The sequence below is a fragment of the Ovis aries genome, chromosome 15, assembly GCF_016772045.2.
Source record: "Ovis aries strain OAR_USU_Benz2616 breed Rambouillet chromosome 15, ARS-UI_Ramb_v3.0, whole genome shotgun sequence".
Classification (NCBI taxonomy): Eukaryota; Metazoa; Chordata; class Mammalia; order Artiodactyla; family Bovidae; genus Ovis; species Ovis aries.
Window position 1 is genome coordinate 37252017 of NC_056068.1, and position 13683 is coordinate 37265699.

The window sequence follows — 13683 nt, forward strand, 5'->3', positions numbered from 1 at the left end:
ATGACCCAGATAATCATGACGGTGTGATCACTCACCTAGAGCCAGACATCTTGTAATGTGAAGTCAAGTGGGCCTTAGAAAGCATCACTATGAACAAAGCTAGTGGAGGTGATGGAATTCCAGTTGAACTATTTCAAATCCTGAAAGCTGATGCTGTGCAAGTGCTGCACTCAATATGTCAACAAATTTGGAAAACTCAGCAGTGGCCACAGGACTGGAAAAGATCAGTTTTCATTCCAATTCCAAAGAAAGGCAATCCCAAAGAATGCTCAAACTACCTCACAACTGTACGCATCTCACACGCTAGTGAAGTAATTCTCAAAATTCTCCAAGCTGGGCTTCAACAGTACGTGAACTGTGAACTTCCTGATGTTCAAGCTGGTTTTAGAAAAGGCAGAGGAACCAGAGATCAAATTGCCAGCATCCACTGGATCATCAAAAAAGCAAGAGAGTTCCAGAAAAACATCTACTTCTGTTTTATTGACTGCCAAACCCTTTGACTGTGTGGATGACAATAAACTGTGGAAAATTCTGAAAGAGATGGGAATACCAGACCACCTGACCTGCCTCTTGAGAAACCTGTATGCAGGTCAGGAAGCAACAGTTAGAACTGGACATGGAACAACAGACTGGTTCCAAATAGGAAAAGGAGTACGTCAAGGCTGTATATTGTCACCTTGCTTATTTAACTTCTATGCAGAGTACATCATGAGAAAACTGGGCTGGAGGAAGCACAAGCTGCTTTCAAGATGCCAGAAAAAAATATCAATAACCTCAGATATGCAGATGACACCACCCTTATGGCAGAAAGTGAAGAGGAACTAAAAAGCCTCTTGAGGAAAGTGAAAGAGGAGAGTGAAAAAGTTGGCTTAAAGCTCAACGTTCAGAAAACAAAGATCATGGCATCTGGTCCCACCACTTCATGGCAAATAGATGGGGAAACAGTGGAAACAGTGGCTAATTTTATTTTGGGGGGCTCCAAAATCACTGCAGATGGTGATTGCAGCCTTGAAATTAAAAAGACGCTTACTCCTTAGAAGGAAAGTTATGACCAACCTAGACAGCATATTAAAAACTTTGTCAACAAAGGTCCGTCTAGAAAAGGCTATGGTTTTTCCAGTAGTCATGTATGGATGTGAGAGGTGGACTATAAAGAAACCTGAGTGCTGAAGATTTGACACCTTTAAACTGTTGTGTTGGAGAAGACTCTTGAGAGTCCCTTGGACTGCAAGGAGATCCAATTAGTCCATCCTAAAGAAGATCGGTCCTGGGTGTTCATTGGAAGGACTGATGTTGAAGCTGAAACTCCAATACTTTGGGCATCTGATGCGAAGAGCTGACTCATTTGAAAAGACCCTGATGCTGGGAAAGATTGAGGGCAGGAGGAGAAGGGGACGACAGAGGATGAGATGGTTGGATGGCATCACTGACTCATTGGACATGAGTTTGGGTAAACTCCGGGAGTTGGTGATGGACAGGGAGGCCTGGCGTGCTGTGGGGTTGCTGAGTCAGACACAACTGAGCGACTGAACTAAACTGATACATACAACACTAGAGTGAACTCTAAGGTATTCTATGGACTTTGGGTGATTATGATGTGTCAGTGTAGGTTCATCCTCAGTTAAAAAAAAAAAAAAACATTTTTCTGGTGAGTGATGTTGATAATGGGGGAAGCTATGGCTATGTAGGGGCAAAGGGTATAGGAAAACCTCTGTCCCTTCCTCTTAAATTTTTACAAACCTAAAACTGCTCTAAAAATGTTTTTATTTAAAGATATATATAGTTTAGAAAGTGAAATATGCATACAAAAGGAAGACAATAAAAGCAAATCATGTGTGTGTTAGTCACTCAATCATGTCCAACTCTCTACAACCACATGGACTGTAGCCCACCAGGCTCCTCTGTAAATGGAATTCTCCACATATTGATTTTTCAAAGTTTCTGTAATTAGTTTTTCTTACTTTACTTAATTAAGCAATACAATTATGTTTATTACATGGAATGCAGTGACAAGCATAATGTATAACACCACATGAAAACTATTTGGTAGAAATTATCAAGAATGCAAATACATATGGACCAAGATTAGGATGCAATTGTAAAAATAAAATACTTTTAAGGGAAAAAATACAGACACTTGTCAAATGACTCAGCAATCCTACCCCAAGGTATTTACCCAGAAGAAATGGAATGTATTATATTAGTTTCCTAAGGATGCCGTAATAAATTACCACAAACTCAGTGGCTTCAAATGACAGAAATCTATTCTCTCATTCCAAAATCTAGGTGACAGAAGGCTGTACTCCTTCCAGAGACCCTGGGGGAGAATCTATTCCACGTCTCTTCTAGCCTCCAAGAGCTGTTGGCTGACTTGGCTTCCTTGACTTATGACTCTCTACCCGTGTCTTCATTTCACTTTCTCTTCTTCTTTGTGTATCTTTTATAAGAACATTCTTGGATTTAAGACCCATCTGGATAATCCAGGATGAGCACATTTTAAAATCCTAATTTAATTACATCGGCAAAGATCCTTTTTCAGATAAGGTAGCATTCACCATTTTCAGGGATCAAGACATTGTCTTGTCGTTTTGGGGACTCCTGTTTGGCCCATTACACTTATCTTCACACAAAAATCTATACACAAAAGTTTATATCCATAAGTGCCAAAAGCTGGAAGCAATCCAGATGTTCTTCAGTGAATAAATGGATTAACCAACTGTAGTACATGTAATAGTGCCCAACAAGAAAAAGAAACAAACTGTATACGTACAATAATATGAGTAAACCTCAAAAGCATTAAGTAAAAGAAAATTCAGACAAAGTTATGTACTGATTTCATTTATATGACATTCTGGAAAAGGCAGAAGAATTTGACTGGATGTTTTCTAAAAGAAGACATACGAATGGCCAACAGGTACATGGAAAGGTATTCCACACTACTAATTATCAGGGAAATGCAACTCAAAACCACAGTGTCAATCACACATCACCTCACATCTGTCAGAGTGGTATTACCAAAAAGAAAATAACAAATGTCAGCATGGATGTAGAAAAACGGAAACACTATGAACTGTTGGTGGGAATGTAAATTAGTGCAGCCAATATGGAAAACAGTGTAGAGGTTCCTCAAAAGTATTTAAAATGAAACTAATATATGATCTAGTAATTCAATTCCTGGGTATTTATCTGAAAGAAGTAAAACTACTACCTTGGAAAGATACCTGCACCCTGATGTTCATACCAGAACTATTTACAATAGCCGTGACATCAGAACAACGGAAGTGTCCATTGATGGATGACGAGATAAAGAAAATGTGATATGTAGGTAGATAGAGATATGGATATATAGATACTGGTGTGTGTAGAGTATTTTATATCAGTTCAGTTCAGTCGTTGAGTTGTGTCCGACTCTTTGCGACCCCACGAATCGCAGCACGCCAGGCCTCCCTGTCCATCACCAGCTCCTGGAGTTTACTCAAACTCACGTCCATTGAGTCGGTGATACCATCCAGCCATCTCATCCTCTGTCATCCCCTTCTCCTCCTGCCCCCAATCCCTCCCAGCAAGAGTCTTTTCCAATGAGTCAACTCTTTGCATGAGGTGGTCAAAGTACTGGAATTTCAGCTTTAGCATTATTCCTTCCAAAGAACACCTAGGACTGATCTCCTGTAGAATGGACTGGTTGGATCTCCTTGCAGTCCAAGGGACTCTCAAGAGTCTTCTCCAACACCACAGTTCAAAAGTATCAATTCTTCAGCACTCAGCTTTCTTCACAGTCCAAATCTCACATCCATATATGACCACTGGAAAAACTATAGCCTTGACTAGACGGACCTTTGTTGGCAAAGTAATGTCTCTGCTTTTGAATATGCTATCTAGGTTGGTCATAACTTTCCTTCCAAGGAGTAAGTGGCTTTTAATTTCATAGCTGCAATCACCATCTGCAATGACTTTGGAGCCCCCCAAAATAAAATCAGCCACCGTTTCCACTGTTTCCCCATCTATTTCCCATCAAGTGATGGGACCAGATGCCATGATCTTCGTTTTCTGAACGTTGAGCTTTAAGCCAACTTTTTCACTCTCCTCTTTCACTTTCCTCAAGAGGCTTTTTAGTTCCTCTTCACTTTCTGCCATAAGGGTGGTGTCATCTGCATATCTGAGGTGATTGATATTTCTCCCGGCTATCTTGATTCCAGCTTGTGCTTTATCCAGCCCAGCATTTCTCATGATGTACTCTGCATAGAAGTTAAATAAGCAGGGTGACAATATACAGCCTTGATGTACTCCTTTTCCTATTTGGAACCAGTCTGTTGTTCCATGCCCAGTTCTAACTGTTGCTTCCTGACCTGCATACAGCTTTCTCAAGAGGCAGGTCATGCGGTCTGGTATTCTCATCTCTTTCAGAATTTTCCACAGTTTCTTGTGATCCACATAGTTAAAGGCTTTGGCATAGTCAATAAAGCAGAAATAGATGTTTTTCTGGAACTCTCTTGCTTTTTCAATGATCCAGTGGTTGTTGGCAATTTGATCTCTGGTTCCTCTGCCTTTTCTAAAACCAGCTTGAACATCTGGAAGCTCATGGTTCACGTATTGCTGAAGCCTGGCTTGGAGAATTTTGAGCATTACTTTACTAGCATGTGAGATGAGTGCAATTGTGCAGTAGTTTGAGCATTCTTTTGCATTGCTTTTGTTTGGGATTGGAATGAAAACTGACCTTTTTCCATCCTATGGCCACTGCTGAGTTTTCCAAATTTGCTGGCATATTGAGGGCAGCACTTGCACAGCATCACCTTTCAGGATTTGAAATAGCTCAACTGGAATTCCATCACCTCCACTAGCTTTGTTTGTAGTGATGCTTCCAAAGGCCCACTTGACTTCACATTCCAGGATGTCTGGCTCTAGGTGAGTGATCACACCATCCAGATTATCTTGGTTGTGAAGATCATTTTTGTATAAGTCTTCTGTGTATTCTTGCCACCTCTTCTTAATATCTTCTGCTTCTGTTAGGTCCATACCACTTCTGTCCTTTATCGAGCCCATCTTTGCATGAAATGTTCCCTTGGTATCTATATAATGGAATATTTGTGGTTGTTTTTTAGTCATTGTTATTCACCATTTTTTTAAAAAGTGGAAATCCTGCCATGTTTTACAATATGAATGGACCCTGAGGGGTTTATACTAAGTGAAATAAGTCAGGCAAAGAAAGATAAATACTGCATGATATCTCTTTTATATGAAATTAAAAAAAAAAACTGAACTCATGAAGCAGAGAACAGAATGTTGGCTGCCAGAGGTGGGGGTACAGAGGTGCAAACAGATGAAAACAGTTGAAAAGTATAAACTTCCAGGTATAAGATAAATAAGCCCCGGGAAGGTAATGTATTACATGGTGAGTATAGTTAATAATAATCTATTCCGTAAAGTTGCTGAGCAAGTAAAGTTTTCATCACAAGTGAAAACCTGTAACAATGTATACTGATGGACATTAACTGAACTTACTGTAGTGATCATTTCACAATACACACACATATCAAATCATTTTGTTGGACACCTAAAACTAATATAATGTTATATGTCAATTAGATCTCAATTTTAAAAGATAAATTAAAAAAAAAACTATAGTAAAAGAATATAGCAGTTGTTAGGGTTTGAGGACTGAGGAGACAATTGGCTGCAAAGGAGAAGTGGGGGACTTGAGCAGTGATGAAATTGCTTTGCCCCTTTATTGTGATGGTGATTACATGACCTAAATGTACTGTCAAAACCCATTGAACTATATGCTCAAAAATGACTTTTCTCTATAAAAATTTTAAATTACATGCTTAAAAAGACACACTAGGGCTGGAACTCTCTACCAATTACTTTTTCCTTTTTCAAGTGGATTCCCATTAAGCTTTGTCAGTTGGAGGCTCTCAAAGGAGATAAGAAAGCTTGAAGAAGAAACTTGCTCCTTCCTATTTGATTTTGATCTCTGTCAGTATCACCCAGTTTCTTTATTCTGCCAGGGAAGTTGGTTCCTATTTCCAGTTTTACTTTGTTTTTCCACACTCCTAGAACAGTCTTATTGTACCACTTCAGAGACACCAGCATCAGATGACCTCCCTTCTCAATGGTCTGAGAATTCTTCTTAAAGTTTCTAGATTCTAATTCCCTGTTAGTTCCCCTATTCCTCCAGCCCTGTGGATAGTAACTGCTTCCTTTGGTTTTTAATCTTTGCACTATTTCTTGTTCTCTTTTGCCTCTTCAGTACTCTATTGCCTGTTTAATAATGTCTTGGAGTATTCTTTCTGTTAAAATTGCTGATGTGATTTCTGTCCTATGGACTAGAAATTGATTGAGAGAAAGCCCAGGTCTGTCCCATGCCCTACAAAATCCTACATGATCCATCCTGCCCATTACATCTCTGACCTCATCTTTTACTTTTCTTTCCCCTAACTCTGACTCACAAGAAATACAGTTGATAAAGAAGTATGTTAAGCTTCACCACAGGGGTGTAGTGTCATCAAAATTCAGAATATGGGAAACTCTATTGGACAAATAACTTAGTCTCTACAACAAATAAATTGAAGAAGGGAAAAACATGATAGAGGTGAAGCCTCTAGATGAAAAGTGCCTGAAAACATATTAACCGGCAGCAAAGTGAAGACCTAATTTGATTTATATTTATATATATAATATGGGGCTTCCCTAGTGGCTCAGTGGTAAAGAATTCTCCTGCAATGTAGGAGACACAGGTTCAATCCCTGGGCAGGGAAGATCCCTGGAGGAGGGCATGGCAACCCACTCCAGTACTCTTACCTGGAGAATCCCCATGGACAGAGAAGCCTGGTGGGCTACAGTCTATAGGGTCGCCAAGAGTCAGACATGACTGAAGCGACGTAGCACACATACATGCACACGATATATTCACGTAATATATATATAATTCATATATGATTAATATATATGACATCATATATATCTATAAGGTAATTGAGAGATTTGAACTATTTAGTCGTTAAATTGAATTTTGGTTTTATGTTTAAGAGTCAAACATTTGGAGATACAAGTGGAAATATTTACGGACATATTGGGATTGGGTGCTGGGAGAAGGTCTGGGGAAAGCAGATGGCTCATAGATATAATAACATTGGCCACAAATTGATCACTGTTGAAGCCAAATGTCTTCATCATTTCAAGCTAGTGTAACAAAATACCACAAACTGGGTGACTTATAAACAGTAAATACTTATTTCTTACAGTTCTGGAAGCTGAGAAATCCAAGACCAGGCCACTTGCAGATTCAGTATCTGGTGGGGAGCCCACTTCCTCATTCACAGCAAATTTCTCACTGCAACCTCATATGTGGAAGGAGCAAGGGCATTCTCTCAGGCCTTATTTATAATGATACTAGTCCCATTCATGAGAGACTATTCTTATGACTTAATCACCTCCCCAAGGCCCCACCTCCTAACAGCATCACTTTGGGGGTTAGGTTTCAAGATAAATATTTTGAGAACAACACAAACATGCAGCCTATAGCACCAAGAAATAGAAGGGATTCATTTTATTATATAAAGACTAGACTGTTTATGTTTTTAAATGTCTGTTTGTCTTCAAAAATCTGAGCGTCTATCTACTGTGTGAGGCAGTTAATGCAAAGAATGACTCACAGGCCTCTGGAAAATGTCAGGAGCCATTGCTGAAAAGCATATGCTGCAGCGGTTTCAACCATAAGCTCTGGAAACCAACATCTGTGTATGCCACAAGACAGTGGTCACCTGTGTGACCTTGGACTTCATGTCTTCATGCCTCTGTTTCCCACATGCAGAGTGGAAACAACAATGGGGTCTAGCCCCATGGAGTCTTCCTGAAGATTAACTGAGTTAATAGCTATGAAGCACTATCTCAGAACATCATCTGGCCCATAGTAAGCAACCAAAATATGTCTATTATAATTATCATTATTACTATCGTCATCAAATAGGAAAACATGTTAAAATGAACCAACAGGGAAACAAGTGTATCCAAAATATGTTTTTAATCTTAATGAAGTTCATAGATGGCATAATATTGACATTTCCTTAAACAAATTATACAATCATGTTCTTGGACAATAAAGCATAGCATCACCATTACCATGTGTCCCTACAGGCCACAGAGGCAGTGACTGAATGTCCCCCTAAGAGTTGGCAGAGATGCCATGTCAACAGAACATCTTTCAAAGACCCAGTTTGCTACCAGATAAGCTAATGAGAGATGCCATCACATTTACTGCATATAGAATCAAATATAAAAAAGATGCACAACAAATATGGAATTAGCTTATTTTTGCATTCAGTTTCATTCCTTTAAAGTGATAAAGGTGCTTTTTTTCCAATATCTATTAGGATGCAAACATGTATATCTTCCATGGTGCCTCCTCACCAAGTGGTTGTCAACAGAAATTAACAGAAGTGGTGAGTTTAGCTTCATGGTAACCTGAGATGAAAAAAATAAATAAAATTAAAAAGAAGAAGAGGGGTAGGAAGAGGAAAATAAGAAAAAGAAAGAGAAGTAAGAGAATAAGAAGGAAATAATCACAATTACTACTGAAAGAACACAAATTTATAGAAATGTTTCTTTAACTGAACTCTGTTTACAAATTATGGGTATGCGACATGAGAAAACTTTTATGGCAAAGGATGAGAAAACAATTCAGGGGTCACTATTAATACTAGCAGCAGTATTACAGTTATAGCTCTCTTGTCTGAATCTGTGAACATTGATCAATGTTGAAGGGTTTTCCGAAACTGGGTTAATTAATGATGTGTGACCCAGGCTAAGATTTGCAAGGCCTTCCCTTTCTGAATTCAGCAAGCTATTTTTCTCTTCTGAGAAAGATGACACTGCATCTCCACAGCCTGTCCTGTGTGTGTGAAAGAGTGTGTCAGTCCCTCAGTCGTGTCCAACTCTTTGCAACCCCATGGACCACCAGGCTCCTCTTTCTATGGAATTTTCCAGGCAAGAATACTGGAGTGGGTGGCCATTTCCGTCTCCAGGAGATCTTCCCAACTGAACCTGGGTCTCCTGCATTGCAGGCAGATTCTTTACCACCTGAGCTACCAGGGAAGAGCACAGCCTGTCCTAGTGCTCGGATTTTGAGCTAAGTTGTAGGAACTCACTAACTCAAGAGGAAAAATGTAATTGGAGAGAAGAGATCTGAACCCATGTCCAGTGGGTTTCAAAATGCGAGTCCTAACCTCCAAATCCCTTTTCCTCCCTTCTGACAGTACAAGGCAATCACCTTCTTCCCAGAGTCATTTCTCTGCTCAGTCCTGAAGTTCCCTGCGGCGCCGGCCAAAGGCTTCAGAGCCCACGTTGGTGGGCACAAAGTTGCTCTTTACCACACCCCCAGATCTGCTGAGCAAGCCTGCCAGCCGATGGGTCACACAGGTGGCAGTGTTGCAGGACCTCTTCTGGGCAGTGATGCTGGTTTGCAGGATGGAGAAAGGAGAGAAGGCCAGTCAGTGAGAGGCTGCAGCAGAAGCCTACCCTATCAGGCCTTCAGAAAGAGAATTGTAGCTCTTTGACATATCACTTAAATATAAGTATTTCTCCTAAATGCAATTATCAAGGCTGTTAGGGGAAATGACCTAGCAGCCTTTGCCAGAAGCCCTGCCTAAAAGTTTTCACAAAAAATGCACTTCAAGGCCATGTGACAAGTACTAAAACCCTACACCTACATCCCTTACATTCTCCCCACCCCAGCACTCAAGGAGCATATGAGGACATACCCCAGCCCAAAACACCAACAAAACCACTTCCTATGGAAAATGAAAATTTTCTTAAGTCTTACCTGGAAGAGGCTCAGAGCACTGGGTTTGCAGCATCCTCTCCCAGCAGTGCTTACCTGCTCCGCAGCACACCTGTTCTCATTGCAGGAGCTGGTTCACAGGACTCTTACCACACCCTGTAACCCACTTACCGTAAGGTGAAGGCTACTTTTAAGCATAGGCCCTGGGCACTCTCAGGCCTTGGACGGGGACCAGAGTAATGACCACCAAAGTGTCAATCCTTTTAGAAAATAGATTTATTCATCAATGACGAGGCGTGAGGGATGAAGCAGGAATTGGAGGGCTCTGCCATGATACCCTTGGGATCTCAGAAACTTCCCTCACTCTCTCTCATCTCTAACCTTATCTGTGAGTCCTGCTGTCTTTCCTTCCATTCTGAGGTTCCTGGCATTCTTTGTCATAAGCAAAGCTACCAATACGAGCTTGAAGAGCAATCAGAATGAAATCCACATGCATTAATTTCATCCATGGGAACAAGAAAGGAAATCAGGAAGCAGTGGAAGGAGTTCAGTTGGCATCCTGGGGCACCCCAAAATGGGAGGAGAGGTCCTTCTCCAAGCTGTTGGCTATGTCCCTTTTCTTGCCAGGTGTTTCAGGCCCGAAGCCCATGCCAGAGTATCTATGATAGTTGTTCAAGTCCTTCCAGTACGCACTCAGCACACAGGTACTCAGATTACTGCACCGCTTAGCTCTGGAGCTGTCCAGGCTGCAGGGAAAAGACATGCCAGACAATACCATGCACCAGGGCTGCTCCTGGGGGCAGTCATGCAGAAGGTTAGACCAGGGAGGGGGCACTTGGAGCAGAGGTGGAAGGGGCAGGCAGGAGGCACAGCTCACACACCCTCCACTAGGAGATCTCAGAGGTTCGCTGAGCCAGGGCAGAGTAGGGAAGGGCTGTGGTGGGAAAGGGGTGACCTTTTCTGGCATTCCACATGCTGCTCAGTTCTTCCTGCTCTGCAGACAGGTCCTCAGGGTGGGTGCACGTGCAATACATGGCTCTGCTGGTGTGAACTCAAAGCTCAGGGTGCACAGGGAGGTGGAGATGGGGAAGGGTGTCTGGCCCAGTGACAACGTGCACGTGTCCACAGATTCCACACGTCTAAAGGCCCCAGACCTACCTCAGACACTGCCCTACCTGACCCCACCCTCTGCAAGGCCTTTGGGTTTACCTTGCAACTGGGCAATGAAGGTGCCTTGCAGGTGCCAAAGAACATACACAGGTTAAATTCCTTAGACATCCTGAGCTGCAACAGGCCCATTCCCTGGCTCCACACTTACCAGTCCTATCTCATCCAGTGCTGAGCGTTCTCCTCAGTAGGGCAAGACCAACTCCCAGAATAAGTGCTTCCACATCTCCCCATCTCATTTCCTAACAGCTTTCAGGAGTTGGTCTTTTCAATGTGTCTAACTAACCACAGTTCCTCCAGCTGCATCTGGACGGATCACAGTCTTCCATGGAGGCTGAGAATGACTGGGTGCCGTCCTGGTGATCAGGGACAACCTGCAGGACTCTGGCCAGATGTTGTTTTTCCTGCTTCTCTGGGCTACACCCTCTTGAATAGGCCAGAGCTGGGAGGGGAGACTTACCTGGAGTCCTCTGTCTCCTCCTGCTCCTCCTCCTGCTCCAGCTCGTTGGTCTTCCTCTGGACATAGGCCTTCACCAGTGCGGCCAGCAGGAGGCGCCCTTCCTTCTCACTGAGTGCCCCAGGATCAGGGAGGGTCTCCAAAGCTGACCTGGAGAGAGGAAGCAACCCCCGCAAAGAGGCTCTGAGCCCCTGCCTGCCTCCTTCCCAGGATAAGCACCCAGGCTACCCAGTCCCTGTGGCTTTCCCAGAGGACATGGCTCTCCTGACTCCCAGCCCACAGGGCTCAAGGCCAGTGTCCACCGAAGGGTGTTGATTCACTGGGAGCCTCCCGCTGCTGTGACCTCAGAGGCAAAAAACTGCCTGATCCCAGGGTCAGTGGAAGGGGAATAAGTTCGTGGCTTCAGGCTGTCTCACCTGAGTGGTGTCGCCTGGAGACTGCCTGCCTGGCACAGGACCAAGATGCTGAAAGCCAGGAAGGGGGAGGATTTCCCGAAGCCCATGATGCCTCTCTGTAAAGGGAGAATGACGTTACCACTGCACCAAGACCACGCACCGTCTGGAGCCCACAGACCCAGGTTCCAGTCCGGCCACAGCTGCCTTGAGAATTCAGGCAGGTTACTTCACCTCCCCACGCCTCTTTTCAGTTCATTTGCCAGATAGGCTGCTTTGAATCTCAAAATAAACGTTACTCTGAATAGTTTGGTAAGTAGAAATAGGTGTGCTGGGGAGGGCTGGGGGAGGGTTCTGGTTTTGTTCCGTGAAAAGCCAGGAAGAAGCTATACACACGCACAGAAAGCCACACCTTTTGCCCCAGGCAGAAACCAAGCGAGGACCCACCCTTGCTTGTAGTCTGTGCCTATCTTCTTAGGGACTGAGAAATCTAGGACCACTTCACCTCCGCTGGACTACGCTGCCAACGGGTGGGAGAAGAAGGCAGGAGGGGTAAATTGGAAAGGAGCGTTAACCTCTCAGTCTGTGGGTCTGGGTTTGGGAGTAATTTAACGTGCAGGATCATGCCTGGACTCTGCCAGCGCAGCCCTTCTCTGCTAAAATGCGGTTTAGCAGCAGGTGCTGGGCGCCAGCTCCCCGAGATGAGCTCCACGTTCTGGCCGGCTGACTGCACTGCCCCAAGTCCATGCCAATGCCCCAGGCACGCAAGCGAGCTGCAGACGCCTCAGAGGAAGCTTCAGGGCTTAACCGGCCGGAGAACCAAACACGATCTCTCCTTGGGACCTAGACTGCTCAGGCCACTCCCAGAACAAACTCCAACAGGATCCTGCATGCAAAGGATGGGCACCAAAGCAGGGGTCGAGGACTAGGTTAGGCTAGGAAGCTAGGGCTGGGCGCACGGCGCTTCCAGCGTCCAGGCGAAGCCCTGGGGATGCTTGCGGTTTCACTGGCGCTAGTTAGAAGAAAATGAGCTCTCAGCCACAACCTTCTGCCTTCTTCCCAGCGGGACAGGCAGCTAGGAGCACCTGGTTATAGGTGGGCCAGGATGGCCTTCAGGAGTAAAGGAGAAGCAAGCAGGCAAGCGGATGGAGCAAATTAGATGAACTATCCAGAGGCTGGTAATCAGAGTGAGCATCATAGGAAGTTCTCACCTGGCAACTCGAGTTTCAGGAGAGGTCGAGCGGCGGGTCCGGGGACAGACACAACGCCTGCTGTGGGCGTCTTCTCTGCGGAGCTCTCGGCTCTTATGCTGGTGATAGGGGGCGGGGAGGGCCCCAGGAGTCCGCATGGCCAATCCAAAGTGGCCAGGAGCGACCCAGCTCCGATTGCGTCATTGCCCGCTCTCCCACACCGGTCCACTAGGGAGGGGAACCGTCCGCTCTGGCTCTCATTCGCAATGAGGTCATTGTTTGGGGAACCGGAGGGCTGGGAGGGAGTGGAGGGAGTCCGACATCCAGAAAGTGGGAGCAAACTTGGGGAGAGACTGGTGTAACTGACGGTGAAGGGTCAGAGTGCCTCTCACTTTCTCTGCGCCTGAACTCCGACCTCGCACCCCCTCCATCCACTCCAGTAGGGACCCCGGCAGGGTCACTCAGATTCTGAAGGGATCTCAGATGTAATAGACCACGTTGGAGGAAGGGGATGGTGAGAGGAAAGGATCTTTGAAAAATTAACCTCTTTGGACCATATGGGGTGATCCTGTATATTCCTCCCTACTCTCCTTCAACCGCCCCTCGAAGTAGTTTTGCTTCCAGTCTGGTAACCTCGCCTCTTTTGCCTCACTCCTCTGGGACAGAGGTGGGAGTGGACGAGAGGACTGGGGAGGGGGCTAA

General features: G+C 44.3%; 1 protein-coding gene across 1 annotated transcript; it reads right to left on the minus strand.

Moving 5' to 3' along the window:
* Positions 1 to 10033: 10033 nt before the first annotated feature.
* Positions 10034 to 13070, minus strand: CALCA (calcitonin-related polypeptide alpha). Its single transcript, XM_004016130.5, has 4 exons — positions 13003 to 13070; positions 11816 to 11910; positions 11403 to 11549; positions 10034 to 10521 (listed from the first exon to the last, which is right to left on the minus strand). Exons 2-4 carry the CDS (start codon positions 11899 to 11901, stop codon positions 10323 to 10325), a joined length of 432 nt encoding a protein of 143 aa, XP_004016179.1. The 5' UTR covers positions 11902 to 11910; positions 13003 to 13070; the 3' UTR covers positions 10034 to 10322.
* Between the last annotated feature and the right edge of the window lie 613 nt (positions 13071 to 13683).

What these genes read in the sequence shown, in the direction of transcription:
- CALCA (XM_004016130.5), bottom strand. Translation starts at nt 11,901, where the DNA reads ATGGGCTTCGGGAAATCCTCCCCCTTCCTGGCTTTCAGCATCTTGGTC. An exon ending in CTCCAGGCGACACCACTCAG is followed by an intron (nt 11,550 to 11,815) that starts GTGAGACAGCCT and finishes TCCTCTCTCCAG; the next exon opens with GTCAGCTTTGGAGACCCTCC. An exon ending in GAGGAGACAGAGGACTCCAG is followed by an intron (nt 10,522 to 11,402) that starts GTAAGTCTCCCC and finishes TTTTCCCTGCAG; the next exon opens with CCTGGACAGCTCCAGAGCTA.